The sequence below is a fragment of the Podarcis bocagei genome (assembly GCF_964188305.1).
Source record: "Podarcis bocagei genome assembly, chromosome: 3".
NCBI classification, from domain to species: Eukaryota; Metazoa; Chordata; class Lepidosauria; order Squamata; family Lacertidae; genus Podarcis; species Podarcis bocagei.
In genome coordinates this window covers 46,196,825-46,215,507 of record NC_138127.1, presented here as the reverse complement: position 1 = coordinate 46,215,507, position 18,683 = coordinate 46,196,825, and the positions used below count along the sequence as shown (strand labels likewise).

The 18,683-nt window shown below is 39.4% G+C and overlaps 1 protein-coding gene across 20 annotated transcripts in view; it reads right to left on the bottom strand.

The window, feature by feature from the left end:
* Nucleotides 1-213: 213 nt before the first annotated feature.
* Nucleotides 214-18,683, bottom strand: part of EYA4 (EYA transcriptional coactivator and phosphatase 4) — a 116,758-nt gene continuing 98,288 nt past the window's right edge. For 12 of the 20 annotated variants that reach the window (XM_081187707.1, XM_081187715.1, XM_081187710.1 and 9 more), the window contains 7 exons: nucleotides 18,539-18,628; nucleotides 11,973-12,031; nucleotides 11,718-11,878; nucleotides 9,714-9,828; nucleotides 8,834-8,955; nucleotides 7,805-7,905; nucleotides 5,895-6,864 (listed from right to left, as the gene is read on the bottom strand). In XM_081187707.1, the coding sequence (XP_081043833.1) occupies nucleotides 6,727-6,864; nucleotides 7,805-7,905; nucleotides 8,834-8,955; nucleotides 9,714-9,828; nucleotides 11,718-11,878; nucleotides 11,973-12,031; nucleotides 18,539-18,628 (786 nt within the window). In that variant the 3' untranslated portion in view covers nucleotides 5,895-6,726. The other 8 variants (XM_081187702.1, XM_081187697.1, XM_081187711.1 and 5 more) reach the window with 3 other exon arrangements.

Here is an 18,683-nt window from a genome sequence, read left to right as displayed (position 1 = left end):
AAGATTAAAGTTCCTGCAATCAGTTATTTGGGAGTGTGTGCAGGAGCCGGATTCAGTCCTCCTGATTTCACCTTACTGGGATTTTCATCTTTAACCCCCCCCCCCCCCCGCCGCCAAAAAAAAAAAAAAATTGTCCTCCTGTGGATCTGGGCAAATATCAACTGTAGGAAAAGCACAATTTCCATCAGAAAATGAAAGATAGTGTAGCATGGGGATGGTGCAGAAAATGACAACATTTCCACATGTATTTATTGAGAAATAGTAAAGATATACACATTTTTTACAAGCTTTCAATATTAATTTACATTTTCTTAAATAATGTTATCCCCAAATAAATCACAACTTACATTACATAGACCCTTGGCTTCAACAGTTCCACAAGGCTGCAATTGCTGGGAGTTCAAATGCAATATTGGCTCATGTCAGTTAAGTTCCCTTCTAAAGACACTAAATATCACATTTATTCAAGCATCTAGACATGGCTCCAAAACACCCCACCCTACCCCAATAAATCTGAAATGAAAATCACATCTAAAACTGCAGTGGGCATAGCTTATACGCCCTCAACATGTGGAAAGATTTAGATTAAGTTCTGATCTATTATTTCAGGAGCATTTAGTTCAAAGTTTGGAGTTTAAACACACAGACATACTGCAGACATACTGCTTACTTCTTTACAGCATGCTCAAGTTGTTGCTCCTACTTGAGATTTAAAGAAACCCAGTTAAATCCAGCAGTACAGTAAAAACAATTCCTCCAACACAACAGCAGAGCATGGGTAGCTTGTGTGTGTGGTTCTTATCAGTTGTGGGCTACATCTGGGCCTCCCAAAACAGGTAATGACTGATATACTACACTATGTGTATTTTTTAGCCAAGGGCCTGTGGGAGGGAGGGAGGCTCTATTGAGCACTGTGGGGATAAATTGTGCTCTATATTTTTGTGCACAATCTGCATATATTGCTTTTTTTTAACTTTTCAGTTTAGTGGTTTACTGAATTGAGTCCACCTTTCCCTTATTTCTTTGTATTTACATGCATTCAAATTGTGCTCTATTTCTGTATCTTAAGCACAATATTCAAAGTGCTTAATATTTATGTGCTGTTTCCATTTATATTGGTACAGCAACTGCAAAGGCACACTGTTTTAATTGCACAACCTTTTAAAACATGGGATATTTGTGTTCTCTGTGGTAGGGTAAGAGTTAAGAGGACAAGTTTTTTGATTGCATATATATAATGATATAAAATACAACTCACGATCCAAATGACCAAATTTCAATTTGCACAAAACCTTGCTTTGGTTGGAATATTCTGGCATGCCTTAAATTCTAGCTTGCCTAGAGATGTGTGAAGCTCCCTCCATTCTGCTCTGAGAAAGTTCCCTGCTCTTACTGCAGTTCTTTCCCCTTTTATCAAAATTCCTACAGATATTTTACCTAATTGAGGACATTCAAAACTGCTTCAAATTTCACCTAAGGCAAAATTCAGTGGCAACATTCCATTTTTTCCCATGCAGATTTTTATCACACAGCAGCTCAGTATTTGACACAGTTTGTTTCTGTATCCAGAATTTTGGCAATTTTGATTCCTGGGTATTCTGCCAGGGCTGAGGAAGAGTCAGTGCTGAAGCCCTCTGCTCCCCCCCCCCCCTTTTGCATTTTGAAGAGTGTTCGTTCATTCTTTCTCTCTTTTAAAATATCTTATTTTTTGCTCTATAAGACGCACCAGACCACAAGACGCACCTAGTTTTTGGAGGAGGAAAACAAGGAAAAAAATATTCTGAATCTCAGAAGCCAGAACAGCAAGAGGGATTGCTGTGCAGTGAAAGCAGCAATCCCTCTTGCTGTTCTGGCTTCTGTGATAGCTGTGCATCCATAAGACTTCCCCTTACGTTTTAGGAGGGAAAAAGTGAGTCTTATAGAGCAAAAAATACAGTAATTGTTATTAAGATTTTCTCTTGTTGACTACTGCCAGCTAGGTCAGAGAACAGGAAGAGGGTGTTTTTCACCAGTTTTTATTGTGACAGTTTCAAGGCTGGTATAGCTGAGGATCAGACCCCTCGGGGAATCTGAAGAACTTTGAATTTCTGTGTGCCCCACCACAAAATGACCATTTTGGGACAACACTGGAGGGAGGTTACCCAAAACTTGGGCTATTACTGCAGTGGAGGCCTACAGACCTCACTTCTCTCTAGACACAGAGGCTGGTGTAGAAGGGCTTGCAATTGCAAACCCAGCCCCCTCTCCCTCCAGCATCAACATCATTTATATGAGTTTTTGTGAATCAGAATATTAATGGAAATATTGGGGGGGGGGAGCTCAATGAATACAGACCACATCAGAACTGTGTATCTGTTGTGACCACATCATACTGTCAACTACACACTATTTCTGAAGAATAAAATATGCATTAATGGTATTCTATATTTTTGTCAACATAAGCTGGTTTTCATTCTCTGTGTGTCATTGGAATATATCTCTTTAAAAAATGGTTGAAGAAAAAAATCTCTGCAAGAAATCTACATTTATAACACGAGTCTAGCTTGATGACAAGTTCGGGGAACTCAAAATTCTCCTGTTTAGTGACATTTTGGTTGGTCCTAAAAAACACATTCAAGCTGCAGATTTTGGAGTTTTCCCTTATGGACCAACATGGCTGCCTTTTTAAAAAAGTATATATGCCAAGTACCTTTCCTTTAAACAAAAAACCTTGAATCAATAGCCTGTAAGTAGTTGAACCAAAGAGATATCTCACTCAGATTTATGCATCGGAATGCATCAATGCAGAGCAAGGAACTTCATTATCTGACATGATGATGTAAGTATTCCTTTTTGGCATGTCCACAAGGGCAAAATCCAGCACAGATTAGCGCAGGGTCAGCCCATATGGAGCCCTCCAGATATTTTTGACTATATATCCCATCCTTCCTGGCTATTGTTGCATCAGTGAAAAACACTTTTACACATTAGCCTATGAAGTCGCAACACTGACCCTCTCTCCGGCTGGTTACGAATATTGTTAATGCAGGACACAGCATAGCAGAGAATCTGAATCTGCAATTCTGTGCACACTTTCCTGGAAATAAGCCACACACAACACAGTTGGATGTACTCCTGCGTAACCATGTGTGGGATTGTGCTGCATATGTCAATTGCAGGTAGTACAGGTTTTACATTCACATTATAATCTGATTCACTTAACTTAACGCCTGTTCCTCTGCCCTCTTTTTCTGTGCCCTAGGGAGCTAAAATACTGATTTCTGTGCACATCAGTTATTGTAAAGGTTGTGCGTTTACTAAAGAACCTTACAAATGGGAAAACAGGAATGGGTTACATTTCACACAATGATCTGAACTGATTATTTTTATGACATAACTGCATATGTGCCTTTTTGTCTTTGAAGCTACAAAACCTGAAGTTTTTTCATCCTCCCAAATAACAGTATATATGTACCCACTGCATAGTGGGATGGCATATGGCTCATCATACACTATTTTAAGGATCTTTTGCACCAAAAGTCGATACTGGAGAACTTGTTATTTGAGATTAATTAAAACACTGGGACTGCAAAGTAGAGAACAAGAGTGTAGGGACAAGTATATATAATTCTCTTTCCTGGAACATTACTAGAAAGAAAACCAGAAACCGAATTATCACACTGAATTATTCTACACCAGTGCTGTTATTAAAGATAAACCTTTTCAGAAATAAAATGACATAAATTTACTCCAATAATTAGAATTTCAATATAAAAAATAGAAAATTAAGTACATTATTCACCCTACACAAATGCAGTTGTGTCTGTAGGAGGGCATCTGAAAACAGTTCCATGGAGCACTGTCTGTATCCACTGGCCCTTTGCCATGCATGCATACCATAGTGCAGCAGGCATTAATAAGGGGCTGATCTATAGCTGCCCCAGTATTACCTCTCTCCGTCCCAAGCATCCATTCCACAAGCCACATGTCAACAAAAGGTGTAACTGGTAGGCAGAGAGCTAGAAAGCAAGAGTATATAATGGCTGGATAGGTATATGGAAAGCACATCCTGTCCCGCCATTGTGAGCAATGGCATGCACACACACACAGTGGCTACACATGCACAGAGTAACTTGCAAGCTGGAGTCATGGAGATGGTAAGAATACAGGACACACACACTGGTCTACTGTTGAAAGTAATGGCTAGCATGCGTGATATGTGTGGTAAAGGGCTGACCGCAGAGGGGAGAAAGGAAAGAGTTCCATTGAGTGCTATGCTGAACTTTTTATCCAAGCTTAAAATTAGTTAGAAAATGTTTTAATAAACAACATGCTGATGGAAATTCGTGGACTGTTGGCTACAACATACTGTGAACAACCTAAAGTTGGACTAGTGAACATAGTGTCCCGTCCCCCCAATGTTGCTGCACTATAAGTCTTATTAGCCTCAGCCAGCATGGCCAATGGGGAGGCAATTTGAACTGTACTCCAACAAAATGGTGGCTACCAAGGGCCAGATAACTGATCCCACTACCAGAAGCCCACACAAGGATTTCCACTTGCTCAAAGAGAGTTCCTCACTCTTCTTCCCCTGTACACACTTCCCAAATTGGCTTGGGTGGGTTGGGAGAATCCCCCAGAACAGCACACAAGGAAGGAGAGGGCACATTGTATATTTTTTGAAGGAATCAACCATGTTTTCATGTAACCTACTGGCTAACAATTTGAGACTTGGTAAATGGGAAATAATTTGCGGCTCCTTATATGTACTTTATCAAATCAAGCTCCTTGCAGTGCAAGTACTTGTTTTCTTCCTTTAAAGATGAAAATGGAGAAATGGTTCTCAAGTAATCAGCCATTTTAATTATTAATCCCACAGTGCCCAATATCACTTCAGCCTCTTGACATTCTCTTAAATTACTTGCCTCCTGCAATCTGTGGAATTATTAAGAAACTAAATAAAAGCACCAGCTGTCAATTATTATACTTCCCCCACCCCTTACTGCAACAAACTTTTAAGTGCTTTTGATACACACCCTTGTCTTTTGATTATTTGAATTTGAAATTTGGTCATCTCAAAAATTATCACAAAGGTTTATTTCTTTTATCTACATTATTTTAAACCAATGTTACATTGTAACACACAAACAAGATCTTGTCTTTTAAGGCACAACACATCATTATGCACATTCTGTTTGCCAAACTTATAAAAGAGACAATAATAATTATTATATACCCCCATCCCACACACCTCCAAAACGAAAGAAATTGCATCCACTTCCAAAGTCAGCTGCTAATAAAGTCACAGTAAATTATTTTCATCAATAATTTACACATATTACAGATCTAGACAGGATTGTCAATGCACAGTTTGAGTACATTCCAATTCAGATTTTTTGGGTTAGGTAGACTAAAGTTTGATTCAAACCTCAGTGCTGAGAATATATCTCATAGTGAGGAATGTTGTTGAATACCACCCTTGTCGATCAGAAAACGCGTGTCACTGCTTTCCCAGTCTGAGTCCATTGCAAAAGCTGTTCACTCTGGCCTGGGCTCATTGGTGTGTACCAGCAACCTTCTTTTATAGTTCTTTAATCGTCAAAAATGTTGTGTGTATAAGACCATGTAGAACATCCTTGTGTAGAATTAAAACTTGTAACTCCACCAATCCGTGATCTCAATTCTTCACAATGGAATTTTCATTCCAAATATTGCTTTTCCTTCTTAAGACCATACATATGTGTAAACGCCAGAGGCACTGGATCACACATAAAAAATATCAGTGTACTTTGAAATATAAAAAGTATTTGTCAACTATGTGACAGCAGTTACAAATACTCTAATTCCAGTGCTTGGTGTAGAGCCAGGAGGTCCGAGTGACTAGATATTCTCCAGAAAGGCATGTTGTGCTGTGTTAGTTAAGAGGGGGAAAGGTGAGGAGAAATGAACAATATATTTGACAAATCACCCCCCAAAACCACCATTATTTATATTTGCTTTCAGAGAGTTTAAATGAACACCAGAGAATTATCCTGATTTTTCTTAGTAAGACAGCGAAGAAAAAGTCAGACCCAAATAGATACGAACTTACAGTAAGGACCATAGGTAAACTCAATTTTCTTTCTATTGAGAGTGGACGAAAAATAACGCTTATCAATTATGAATAGTTAAGAGGTGACAATTTCCAATGGAAAATTATGTATTTCTCCCCTGCAAGGAGATGCACAAAGTTTATGTACAACTGGAAGCTGTACTTTCCATACGCAAAGCTTATGCGCTTGTTATTATGTATGCGAGCACACCTTCAGAAGCTACCTGTGGAAAAGCTAGTGATCCAACTTTTCAGTTGTGGACATTACATGGGAGATGTGTTTTGTCCCACAAGTGAAAGATTTAGTTTTACATTATCATTGCGGACCTACTCGCAGTGACCCCTGTCCAGGGAGCAAGGCCTAGTAGCTCAAGAAGGTGAACAAACTGGGCCAATGTTCTGGGATTTGAAATTGGCCACTATTGATTCCATATGCAGGTAGGATTTGGCTTAGGCATTGGTTGGATATCCTTCTCAGCCTCCTGGTGGAGGGCTGAGGCATGCCAGGGTCGGTTCTAGGATTAATGGGTCCAGTGCAAGAGTTGTGAAATCAAATCTCGGTAAATAAAACATTGCAAAAATGTTGTGGATACATAATTTGGACTTTAAGGACCTTACTTTCATTATGTTCAGATCTATTTGTGAAGAATTTGCATTCATTTATTCTTCCACAACTGTTCATGCAAGCAACGGGTACAGTTAAGAGGAAAGCATGCCAACCATAAAGTAAAGAAACCAATCACCTGATTTTCTGGGGAAAAAACTACAAGACAATCCCAGCACCTGTACTGCATCTATATGAAGCAACCATTTGGAACCAGCATGTATAAGTTAATAAAACCACTATAGCTAAAGAGCAAAACCCACAGATGCTATCTGTTATCAGAATGATATGTCTCCTTAGATTCCCCAAGTCTAGGATAGTGTGGGCTATTTCTGGTTAGAGCCCAAAATGTATTTAATAAAGTTTATGCCTTATCTACATTGCTGTCAATTATTCTGAAATGTGACAAATATTGAAACCTCCAGCTAGGTTTTTTTTTTTTTAATGTGCACTTATTATTGAGTTGTCAAATGTTCATATTGCAATTACTTCACATATAGCAGAGTATGTTCTTGGTGGTGCTTTTGTCTTCTATAGAACTTCTATGGGTGAAGCTGCCCCTCTATGGAAGGAAGCTAATTACCTTTTATTCATGCTTTTCAGATACATTTTACTTTGTGACAGCTGAATTTGGCATTCCTTCTATTGGTTTTCCACATCTGCCAGATAACCTTTTGCATGCCTTCATCAAATTTCAAAAGCACCAATTTTATTATATATTACTTGTATCTTATGTACGCTTATTATATCTGAAGCCACTTAGTTCTTTTAAGATCTATGATCAATATCCATTTTGATTTATCTCCAAATCATGCAAGTCATCATAAAGAATATGCTCGAATCCAAATGGTTTAATTTGTAGGTCTTATGTTTCGGGCTTTTGGCATCTAACAACTTCAATTACTTGCCAATGTGCCACACTAACAGAAATGCAAACAGAGAAGCTTGCATCAATATCTACGTATCACACCGACATTTCATGAGACAGGTTACCTTTTTTGCTGCCTGTTCTTCTTCTACACCATCCCCAATTACAACATATACTACTTTTCTGCCAAACCTTTGCATTATTCGTTCAAAGCAACTTTCTTTTCCTGGAAGATAAATGAGATACAGTTGAGAGATATTACCTGGTTAGCTGCATGCTCCTCATCTCGGCCATCTCCAATCACAACATAAGTTATGTTAGTGCCAAACCTGGACACTATACGCTCAAAACAGCTTTCTTTTCCTGAAAAACAATGCACTACTTATTTGAGCTATCAAAAACAGGCATCACAAAGATCTACAAAAGATAGGAGAGTCCTGTAAAAAGCTAGGAGTGTCTAAAACCCACATTTTCACACCAATTTGGGCTTGTGGCTGTTTCTCAGATAAAGCTAAAGGTGTGCGGGGTGGGGAAAATTACTTTGCTTTATCTAATGATAAAGTTTGCTACTGCAAGAAACATTACAGATGAAGGCCACTTTCTTATGGAAAGAACACCATGACTTTGGTTGGAGTACTGTGGGTGGTGGAAGGAGATGTTGATTGTGTGAGGCTATGGTGTTCAGTACAGTGCTGGGGAAGCACCTGTACAGAATCCGTCTTTCTTTTACTAAGCCAGTTGGAGCAATACTCAAGTGGTCCTCAACTGTGGGGCTTTTCTCAGTCTTTGTTTCATAGTAGCTTTCACTTTATTTGTTTATTTATATCTACCTGCTGCTACCATTTGATATGGGACTCCCAAGAAATCTGATATGGCTTTCAAGCATGGACTCTGCTGGAGCCTGACTACCCACACAAATGCAGGAAACTGTCTGGGGACTGAAGATCAAAGCCTTCCATCTCCAGACACAAAAATGAAGATTGCCTACCCATCCCAAGAGGATGGGGATCTCCCAAAATTTAGCTGCCCTCCTCCTGTCAAGGAGCTTTAAACTTCAAAGCTCACAACTCCAATGTTTTCAAGCATAAGTGGATTATTTTCACAATGTTCATGAAACTGATATGCAATTCTGTGCATTACCTGTAACTAAGTATGCCAACTAATGTTGGTACTCATCAGAATTGAACAAATTGCTTAGTCCAACCAAAAGAGACAAAGTATTGGCAGTAGTAGGGGAAAATTGAGACCCATCCACAAAACAAGGAAAGACTGGGAAGACTAATTTTCTTACCTATTTTAGTTGCACTGTAAATATTTTCAATAGGAAATGCACCTCCTAAACTATACAGCAGGACTTTTGCAAGGGCTGGTATAAGTTGAGTTGTTGTTACCAAAACATTTACACAGTTACTCCTATGAGAAAAGACACAGCATAAATCCATATAATGATAAAAAGTTTCTCTAAAACAAGTTGGTTACATGCCTTATTACTGCAAAACTGTTTCTTTCCGTTATCAGCAAAAGCCTTGCAACCAAAGCTTATTTAGATACTGAAACAACTCTGATAATACTATGATGAAAAATTATTAGTCCCTTTGTCCTATATCTTCACTATCACTTAATTCCCTTCTGTAGAATAGTTTGCAGATCAGCAGAGGGGTGGGGGAATTAGCATACGCTGATGTCATTTTTGTGGCTCATTTAGAAAACTACTGCAACCTTTTGATGGCCCAGCATAGCATATTGGCATCTGTAGGAGTTTTCTCTGCTAAGTCTAACTTCATGTTGATATTTTCATTGAGAATGAAGTGGGGAAGGATAAGGTTAAATCTCTGCTCTCCACATGCAGCAGTGTCAATAAAAATAACCCTGTCACTGTAATTAATGTAATTGCAAGTGATACAATTAGTGTCGCATATAGTTAGACCTTCAGTGGGAGAACATATGTGCTGCACAGAAAAGGACTAAGGGTTAATCCTCGGCAGCTTCGGATACGGATGGGGGAGAGGTCTTGTATAAAAACCTGGAGCAACCCAATATAGACAATTTTTAAGTGAGATAGCTGCCTTCCTAACAGTTCTACTAAAATATCAGCTTGCCTAAAAAATTACTTTTGCCTTGCTTTAGAAAGCTATTTTGCAACTGGCATTTAAAATTAAACACATACTCACCTTGTGCTAATAATTGATAGTGATTTAAGTGCATTTGTTAGCCAGGAGTCAGTGAGAGCTTCAATCTCTGCTCTTAACTGCAGCCATGCATCTCTTTTTGCAGGGCCAAGAAGTCCTGATATACAAAAGAAAATGTACACATTTTAAAAATGTTACTTTATTTTACTCTGGACTGGACCTACCTCCATATAACTATAACTGATACAGGATGGTCTATAACTGTAAGATCATAATAAATAAATAAATAAAATTAAATATCCTACCTATGCCATATCTTTCTCTGACTGTAGTCACTGGTATCAGGGCTTTTCTATGGACACCTCTACACCAAACCAGACAAAAATCACCACCTAAAGTTCTATTCCACCCTCACAACATCAAATCTCAACATCCATTTAAAAACACACAAAATCACCCTACTAACTTAAGACCAGTCAATCCCACACACCTCTCCACCACTAGCAACTCATAACCACCCCAAATAAATCTATACAATCTGAAACCCACCAGTTTCACCTGGTAACTATACCTTGAACCTCTTCACAGAGCACTCCTCAGTTTTTCTAACAACCATGTATACCCTGAGGTGCTCATCATATATACAATAAAGAATAGATAGCTACCAACTCCGGCTAGCTTCTCAACCCAGCTGAAGGTCCCCACTATCTGGCATTCACCTGAGCATAGGTGCAGTTCCCTGCTCTTATCCAGGAGTCCCTCCCATACACACCACAAGCAACCACTAAACTAAAAAGGGTGTTGCCTTCACAACTTATGTATCCAGACATGAATATCCAAGAAGATGGGGTGGTCTGCTTGCCTGTGGCAGCGGGCTATTTATATTTAAATAGGGCAGGAAGTTCCCAAACAGTCTAGAGTTCAGCATAATTTCCTCCGCTTGGTGGTTCCCTGGTAGATGTTGCTACTCAGCAGATGGTCTCAAGCAACAAAGCAAGTGTTGAGGGTTATCAGAAGCCAGGATGGTCAGGTTATTAAGGGATTAATCTCCACCTGTTTCCATTCTCCTCATTGGCAATAAAATCCAGTGTGCCAAGTCCAGCATCCTTCCTGAAAGCAGCTATTCACATGTAGATCTTCACTGTCATTTAATGCCCTTCTGCAGAATTGTCTGCCGTTTGAAATTATTTGCAGGCAAAGTGTGTAGTGTTGCAGGAATAAGACTCAGCAGAGTAGAGCTAAAGGGGCAAGCCCAGTCTCCTGCACATATATGCATGAGTGAGGCATGTATAGGGCTACATAGTAGAGCCTCAGGTGGTGTATACCACTTTAGACAGCAGGTGTGAAATAAAGGGCTGTAGCTCAGTGGTAGAGTATCTCCCTCACAAATAGAAGGTCCCAAATTCAATCCCCAGAATCTCCAGGTAGGGCTGGGAGAGACTCTTGCCTGAAATACTGGAGAGCTGCTGCCCATCAGTGTAGGCAATACTAAGTCAGATGGACCAACAGTCAGACTTAGTACAAGGCAGCTTCCTATGTTCCTAAAAGATGTGGATGTTCCCCCAACAAACATCCCATGTAAATAGCTCACTCCCTGTACAAATAAGATAAAAAAGCACATTAGAAAAAGGCTAAGAGATGTATGGTGCAGGAAACGCTACAGGAGTTGATAGTTCAGAATGTGTAGTTCAGTTCCAAACTGCAGTAATAAATGCCTTAATGATATATAGAATTACAGAGTTGGAGGGAGAGCCTTATAAGTCATCTCAGTGCAACTGCCTGCTCAGTACAGGAAATTCAGGACTGGAGCATCCCCAACAGACGGTTGTCCAGTCTTCTGCTTGGAGACTTCCAGTGAAGGACCAACTTCCTTCTCTTTCCTTATTTGTCCAATTTTCTTGTATAAATACAAACCAGCAGATAGCTCAGATTTTTTTCCACCCCCCCCCCCGCCCAACAGTAAGATGAATGGGAGATTGTAATTCTCTTTCAGAAGAATTTTAGAGTATAGATGTTACGGACATTTCTAAATAATTAAACTCTTACCTCCTACATTGTTCTTGTAAGTATTATATAATTCTTTTACTCTTCTGTAACGGAATGCCAGCTTCCTCATCCAGTCAACTCCTCCTCTTACACCTGTTGGCAGACAAAGGTTTGCACTACTTGCAGCTGCATGGAAGCCATCAGTTGCAAAACTGTAGGTACTGCAAACACCCAAAATATGCAAAAGTGAATACTTTTTACTTCCTATAAAAATGTGCTTATGTAATTCTTTTTTTAAAAAAAGGCATTGCTTACCTTAGGTCTTGTCCATTGTCATCTGACGAAACGTCATCTATATGTACTTGATCACATTCCTGTTGAAAAAATATTTCTTTAAAAATAACAATTGATATCTTGTTTGCAATATTTACATAATGTGGCAGAGTTCTAAGACATTAAAAGATCTTAATACTGAGTAGTACTTGTACTGCCAGAAGATGGCAGAATATGCACATTTAAGGTCTCACAAGCAAGGCTACTATTCTTTTCACAGAATCAGCCCCAACAACTCCTTCCAAACTGGGGTGTTCCTGAATTAATTGCTGTACTTGGAATTCTAGGTTGCTCTGGTAGCCAAGAGCACTTTCAACCCTTCCATATAGTGAAAAGGCTACAACCTTACTACATCAAGATTTATGCTCTTTCAGCAATTGCTTCAAAACATGCTTACTGTAATGACAGCTGAAAAAAACTTTTTTTTTTTTTTAAAGGCTGGTGAGGCTACCAGGTTTATTGCACCAGAGGCTTTGGGGTGTGTGGGGTGTGGAGGGAATAAAAGCGACTGGTGATACATTTTCAGGTTTTATTTCTAATTTTCTTTTTTTAATGTTCCATAGGTTTACTAATTCTGAAGGTCACTTATATTAACCCGTTGAGAGAAATAGCCAGGTTTCCCATAAATAAAATTCCACAATCTCAAAAGTAGACCAGTTCAGAACAGATTAGGTCTAGTTATACTCAGCTGTATCTGAAATTCTTGTTTATATATTTTTCAAGCAAATGTTAAAATTTGAATTAAAATATGTGTTTTGCAGGGGAGGGGGCAGTGAAAATGCTTTGAATCTGCAAAGGGGGAAATTTATGGGGGAAATCGGTAGTACAGAGTTATGGCAGATTTTGTAGAGTTTAGCAATAAAGGTCTCATATTTATGGATTATATTAAAAATCAGCACTTCCTCTCAGGAGGGCTGGTGTTCCCAAGATTCTCTTTTTCTTCCTACTACAGATTCAGCTCTTCTGGAACTTAAAACAATATGCCCTCCAAATGTAGGTATAGGCATGGGAACATCACCATGAAGATGGGTTCTAACTAAGTGGGAGACAAGGATCAGCCCCAGCTTGCTTTGCCACTCTTTGGCACCAACTTTATCTGTTTAGTTTGCTGCTGCTAGATTGCTGATGGGGCCAGCATGTAACTCCAGTGCTTAAAAGCTTCTACTGGCTGCCCATTTGATCCCAAGACAGGTGTCTGAAATGCCAATGATTAAGTGATATAAAGGTAAAGGGACCCCTGACCATTAGGTCCAGTCGTGGCCGACTCTGGGGTTGCGGCGCTCATCTTGCTTTACTGGCCGAGGGAGCCAGTGTACAGCTTTTGGGTCATGTGGCCAGCATGACTAAGCCGCTTCTGGCAAACCAGAGCAACACACGGAAATACCGTTTACCTTCCCGCCAGAGCAGTACCTATTTATCTACTTGCACTTTGACATGCTTTTGAACTGCTAGGTTGGAAGGAGCTGGGACCGAGCAGCGGGAGCTCACTCCATCGCGGGGATTTGATCAGCAAGTCCTAGGCTCTGTGGTTTAACCCACAGCGCCACCCGCGTCCCATTAAGTGGTATATAAATGCCTTAATTAATGTCCTTTTTCCATTGTGGGAATGTTTGTTTCAGGGATAGGGTCTCTCTGAGAACTGCATAACTGACTTTCTCTTATATTGAATCCTGTAGATTGCTATATAAAGTTTTGATTTGGCAATATGGTCCAGCACCCTCTGGGAAGTTTTTGTGAAACACAAAAAGGGAATGTATCAATGAAGGCCTCTAACAACATAGAAGGCATTTACCACTGGTTTGCCCTGCTGCTCTTCCCAGCGTTAGGGCGCTCTTTAGAAGGCTCTCTCCCCAGCTGAATAGTCTGGGTGTTATGTACTGGTGTAAAGTGTTGAAATGGCTATTAAGATTCACCACAACTGAATGGGAATACAAGTCCCAGATCCAACTATCATCAGATTTTTCTTCTTCCATCCAAGTCCCAGTTTCCTACCAAACTAGTCCTGCCCTGTTTCTCTTCCCTTAGCATCTGCTTCCTCTATCACCTTTCCTATGTCATCTTTCTCCTCTTCTCTTTCCCTTGGCCCTCTTGCCTCTCGCTGTCTAGTTCCATCTCACCCTTCTTTCTCTCCCCATAGACATGGCCCATTACACTAGAAGCTGTATGGAAACCTGTCCTAAGAACAGGTGAATCCTTGTGCAATAAGCATTTTTATCGGTTTCCCTACCCTTCATCTGGCAAACCCCCCACTTTCTCACATCCTTCACTATCATTCAGTTGTGTGTGTATATAGTACAGTCGGACCTTGGTTTTTGAACAGCCTAGTTCTCAAACATTTTGGCTTCCGAATGCCACAAACCTGGAAGTAACTGTTCCGGTTTGCAAACTATTTTTGGAAGCTGAACTTCTGATGGGGCTTCCGCTTGGCTGCAGAAGCTTCCTGCCAGAAGCCGCATTTTGGTTTCCAAACATTTTGGAAGTCGGACCGACTTCCAGAACAGATTCTGTTCGGCTTCCAAGGTACGGCTGTAGTTATATAAGCTTTCGTTCATATCTAAGTGCACGTAGTCATTTCTAATATTGTTCAGTATCTAATATGTTTGACAATCATTGTTTTTGGGGGTCTTTTTATCTCATTTGCTTCCTGACCTTGTATTTTCTTTTAGTTGCATGGCTTCCCCAAGCACTGCAAAAAAGGCATAATTTGGGTAGGTGAGTGAGCTGCCAATGGTAAACTCACAGGAAAGTTAGCACAATAGTCTTGATGTTTTCCCACAAGGATCTTGCACCTCACAATCCTCAAATACCTCTTCCCATTAGCATGTGTACACAGGCACTGCTGGTTGCTGGTGGTTCCTGCTCCTTCCTCTTCAGTCACTCACTCCCATACAATCTGCAGCATCCTTTATCATTTGCAGGGCTAGGAAACTCCAGTGAGGTAGTCAAGATTACAGCATCCACAACTCCTCCTTCTCTTAGTTCTAGGAAGGGAGCTAACCTCTGCCTTATCCCTTAACTTACTATCTTTTCTCCAAACCTACACCAGCTGGTTAGGACCGTTTCTGTTGCGGAATCACATAGTTCTTCCATGTTGGTAGCTCCTGCAATATCCCACCCTAGCATTCTCTTCGCTTAATGACAAGCAGTCATGAGAAGAGTGGTGGAAATGGCTTTTTGGCTAGTAATGTCACAAAGGCACTGAAAGCTTTGAAGTGCTTCCCCCTATCTGGTTCTTTGGGATAAAGGCTTTAGAGCAGCTCTGTCCCATACAAAAGGTTGCAGGGTTGTGCTCAATGCTAGTCCTCATCAGAGTAGACCTACTGAAAATTAAAAGACAAACAACTTAGGTTCATTAATTTAAATGGGTCTATTCTGAGTAAGACTGAGCTGAATACAATCCATTGATTCTCTGGACATGGCCTATTATCATTCTATCCCTCTTAGTTTTTCCATGGTACCTCTCTCACCAACACCAGTGAGGATAGGAGGACATGCAGGCATATGGAACATCAGTATGAAAAATTATTATATAAGACAGAAGTTGTATAATATATAGTCTTGCTGCTAGAGTACAGTAGTGGAACATTCACTGTTAAAATCCCAGTGATAAATGTGTGACAATTTAATTTTAAAAATAGCAATGAAGGAGTTATTTCTCTGCTCATATGCTTCTTTTTTTCTTGTGTTCTGAAAACCGCTATCTTGAATATATGATGTGGATCAAAAGTACCAGGGAAATTATTTTCTCTCTCTTTTGCCTTGTTTTTTGTTTGTTTGTTTCTGAAGGAGTGCTCTATACCATAGGAGCCAACTCCTAGGGGCTGTGGAGGATTTGGCCCCCACAACAAAATATTTGAGGGGGCTGGGCCCCCACAAAGTTTATGGGCATTCCCATTAAAATGGTGCATGTGCACTGTGTCATGTGATCGATTATGTGGGCCAGGGGCTGGGCTTACCTGCGCCCCCACAATATTTTATTCAGGTTGGCACCCCTGCTCTATAGGATTATCACAGGATGAAAAAAGTGGGTGGCCTAATTTTTCACCTTCTGTGGTGCTACGGCTCAACCTTTTAATACATTACTTTGTTACCTACTTCCTGTTATGCATGGCTGAACATTAACAGGAATGTGTTAGATAATAGTTCTTGTGCTCCATGCACATGCTTCCCCCAGATTTATTCTCAACTCAATTATTACCATTTTCGCAAGGTAACAAGAGAAAAATCTGCAAAATAAATAAATAAATGCAGTAGTTTGCATCAAGTCCCAGATGAGCCGTCTAGAATTTAGGCTAAATTCCTAAATGTACTTGGACCTGCAGAATTCTACTGAAGTTAGCACTGTACATAGTTCATTCAGTATGTAATCCAAGTGCTTTTAGGACATCAGCCTAAATTAATTCCCTCCCATTCCCAGTGGAAATGAACAGGCTGCTAGCATAACATCAGGGTATTGTTGTTTGATTGTAATAGAGATGGGATAAAAATGGTAAAAAAGCTCTCTGTTAATTTTAATTTTAAGGTAAAATACCTTTCAAAACAGCTACAGAACTGGCTATACTCAAGTCACAGTGGACCACTGGCTGTGCAAGTTCAAAACTAAGAAAGATAAAATATATTTTCCATTACTGTGTGTTTACAAATTCATGTACAATAACTGATTTTGACTGCAGTAACATTAACTTAATTCATGTCTCAGTGCAACGTTCCTTGCAGGAATGTTCAGAACTTGACATTTTTACTAAGGACTGCAAAACCTACGGATGACCCACAAAAATGATCCTTTTGGAATTGTCAGTAATTTCATTATCCAATAAAAACAATGACTCACTGCAGTAAAAACAAAAATCCTATTATGTAGCAGATCTGAGAAGTTACAGTCTTGAGGGTGAACAACAACTCCCATTCACCATTATCTGCTGGAATCAAGAGTAAAATTGGTATGGATTATCTTCCAAGCATACGAGAAATGTCTTCCCTGATAGTAAAAAATGCAGTGTAGGTTGACTATATTCATGATTTACAATGAGACATATATGAAACTTACTTGCACTTATCAGTACAACTTCTAAATATAACCTAAGCAAGCAATTACTTTAAAATATTTTCATACAGCTCATCATAAAACTGCCACAAGCAACAGAATCTTTTAACACTAAAGAAAAGATTATTTTATTTTGCCTAAAAGGGATTCATATTCTGTAATGTAATCTCTTTGAATAGGTCACTTCTGGCTTTTTCCAAGTACTGCATCAACTACATCTTCAAATTATCTTACTAGCAAAGTAACATTTAATGAAATGACAAGAATTTAAAAAGTGGGCTAACATGGAGTAGGACTTTCATTAATCAGGAGTGACCATTTACATCTCTGAAGAGTCACTCACTATGGGAGGACCCATGTGTTGATAGGTGTCATAAGAATATTCATTCAAAACACAGGTAAATAAAATCTTCCCTTTTTATTTTCAGAGCTTGCCACCTCCTGTTCAGGAAGAATACTGAATGGACTGGTTCACACAACACACTAAACCATACTTTAGTGAGATGTGTGAGCAAGAAGGAGCCGCTGTGACCCTTGGACTCACTTGCTCACCCCTTGCCTTCCTGTATGCATGGGAGAAATCCAAGCAGCTTTTTTCCAGTTTGTCTGAATATCAGCTTGTCCTGCCACCCAGACCAAGGACTGTGGTATAAAACAAACTCTGATCAGTTCCAAAACAAACCAACACAGAGATTCTGTTTAGTTGAACAAGCCAAGTGAAGGTAAAAACTGCCAGAGTTCTTATCCTGGCCATATGGGAGGAAGGGAACATGCAATCCAGAGATTAGCAGCAACTCCTTCCTGCTCATGCACATCTCACTAAACCATGGCTTAGTCCGAGATGGAAATTTAGCTATCATACTGCTGTAGAAGACAATTATACTGAAATGTAAGAAATCTGTCCCTGAAACAAGAGATCCATAATAAAGTATAATATTGTCACTTAAAAACTGTAAATTCTTGCTAAATCCAGAAGCCACAGCACTGAATAACTGAGAAAGGTATTTCCTTTGAAAAAGTAGTTTGGCAGAAGTTTTCAGAAGAGATAGGGAAGAGAAAAAACAACCACCAAGGATTTAAACACAAACTAAATACTAAGAGGTCCCCTTCACCTTTTTTTTTTCTTTTTAAAAAGCAGGGTTATTTTTAAATTCACTTAGATAAGCATATTTGGGCCAGTGGAATAATCCAGTTTTTAACTGAGATCTTGAGATACTTAAACCCTCCATTATAGATTGTAAACCTGAAAGTTGCAGTTGTAATTTCTGTATACAGCAGTACCTAATTGTAGTAGGTACTTGGCAATTAATAAATATCACTGTCAGCTATCATTCACTATCAAACACTTCTGCCAGGCTAACAAGAGAAGAAACCCCTGACAAGGCGATATACGCTACAAACCTACTTCTGTAAGATTTGATTTCTAGCTACTGATAACTTGGAGTAAACAAGGGGTTAGATGCTAGGATACAAGTAGGCTAATATACATTCTTTAGATACATACCTCTAAGTCATTGAAAAATAAATGTGTATCTGCAAGATTAAAAATCATTTCTTCCATTCGAAGTCCAAGAGTCACTGCCACAGGTGGATCCTTGGGGAGGAAAATGGAAAGAATATGGATTTTCTTAACATGTTATGAGTAGATT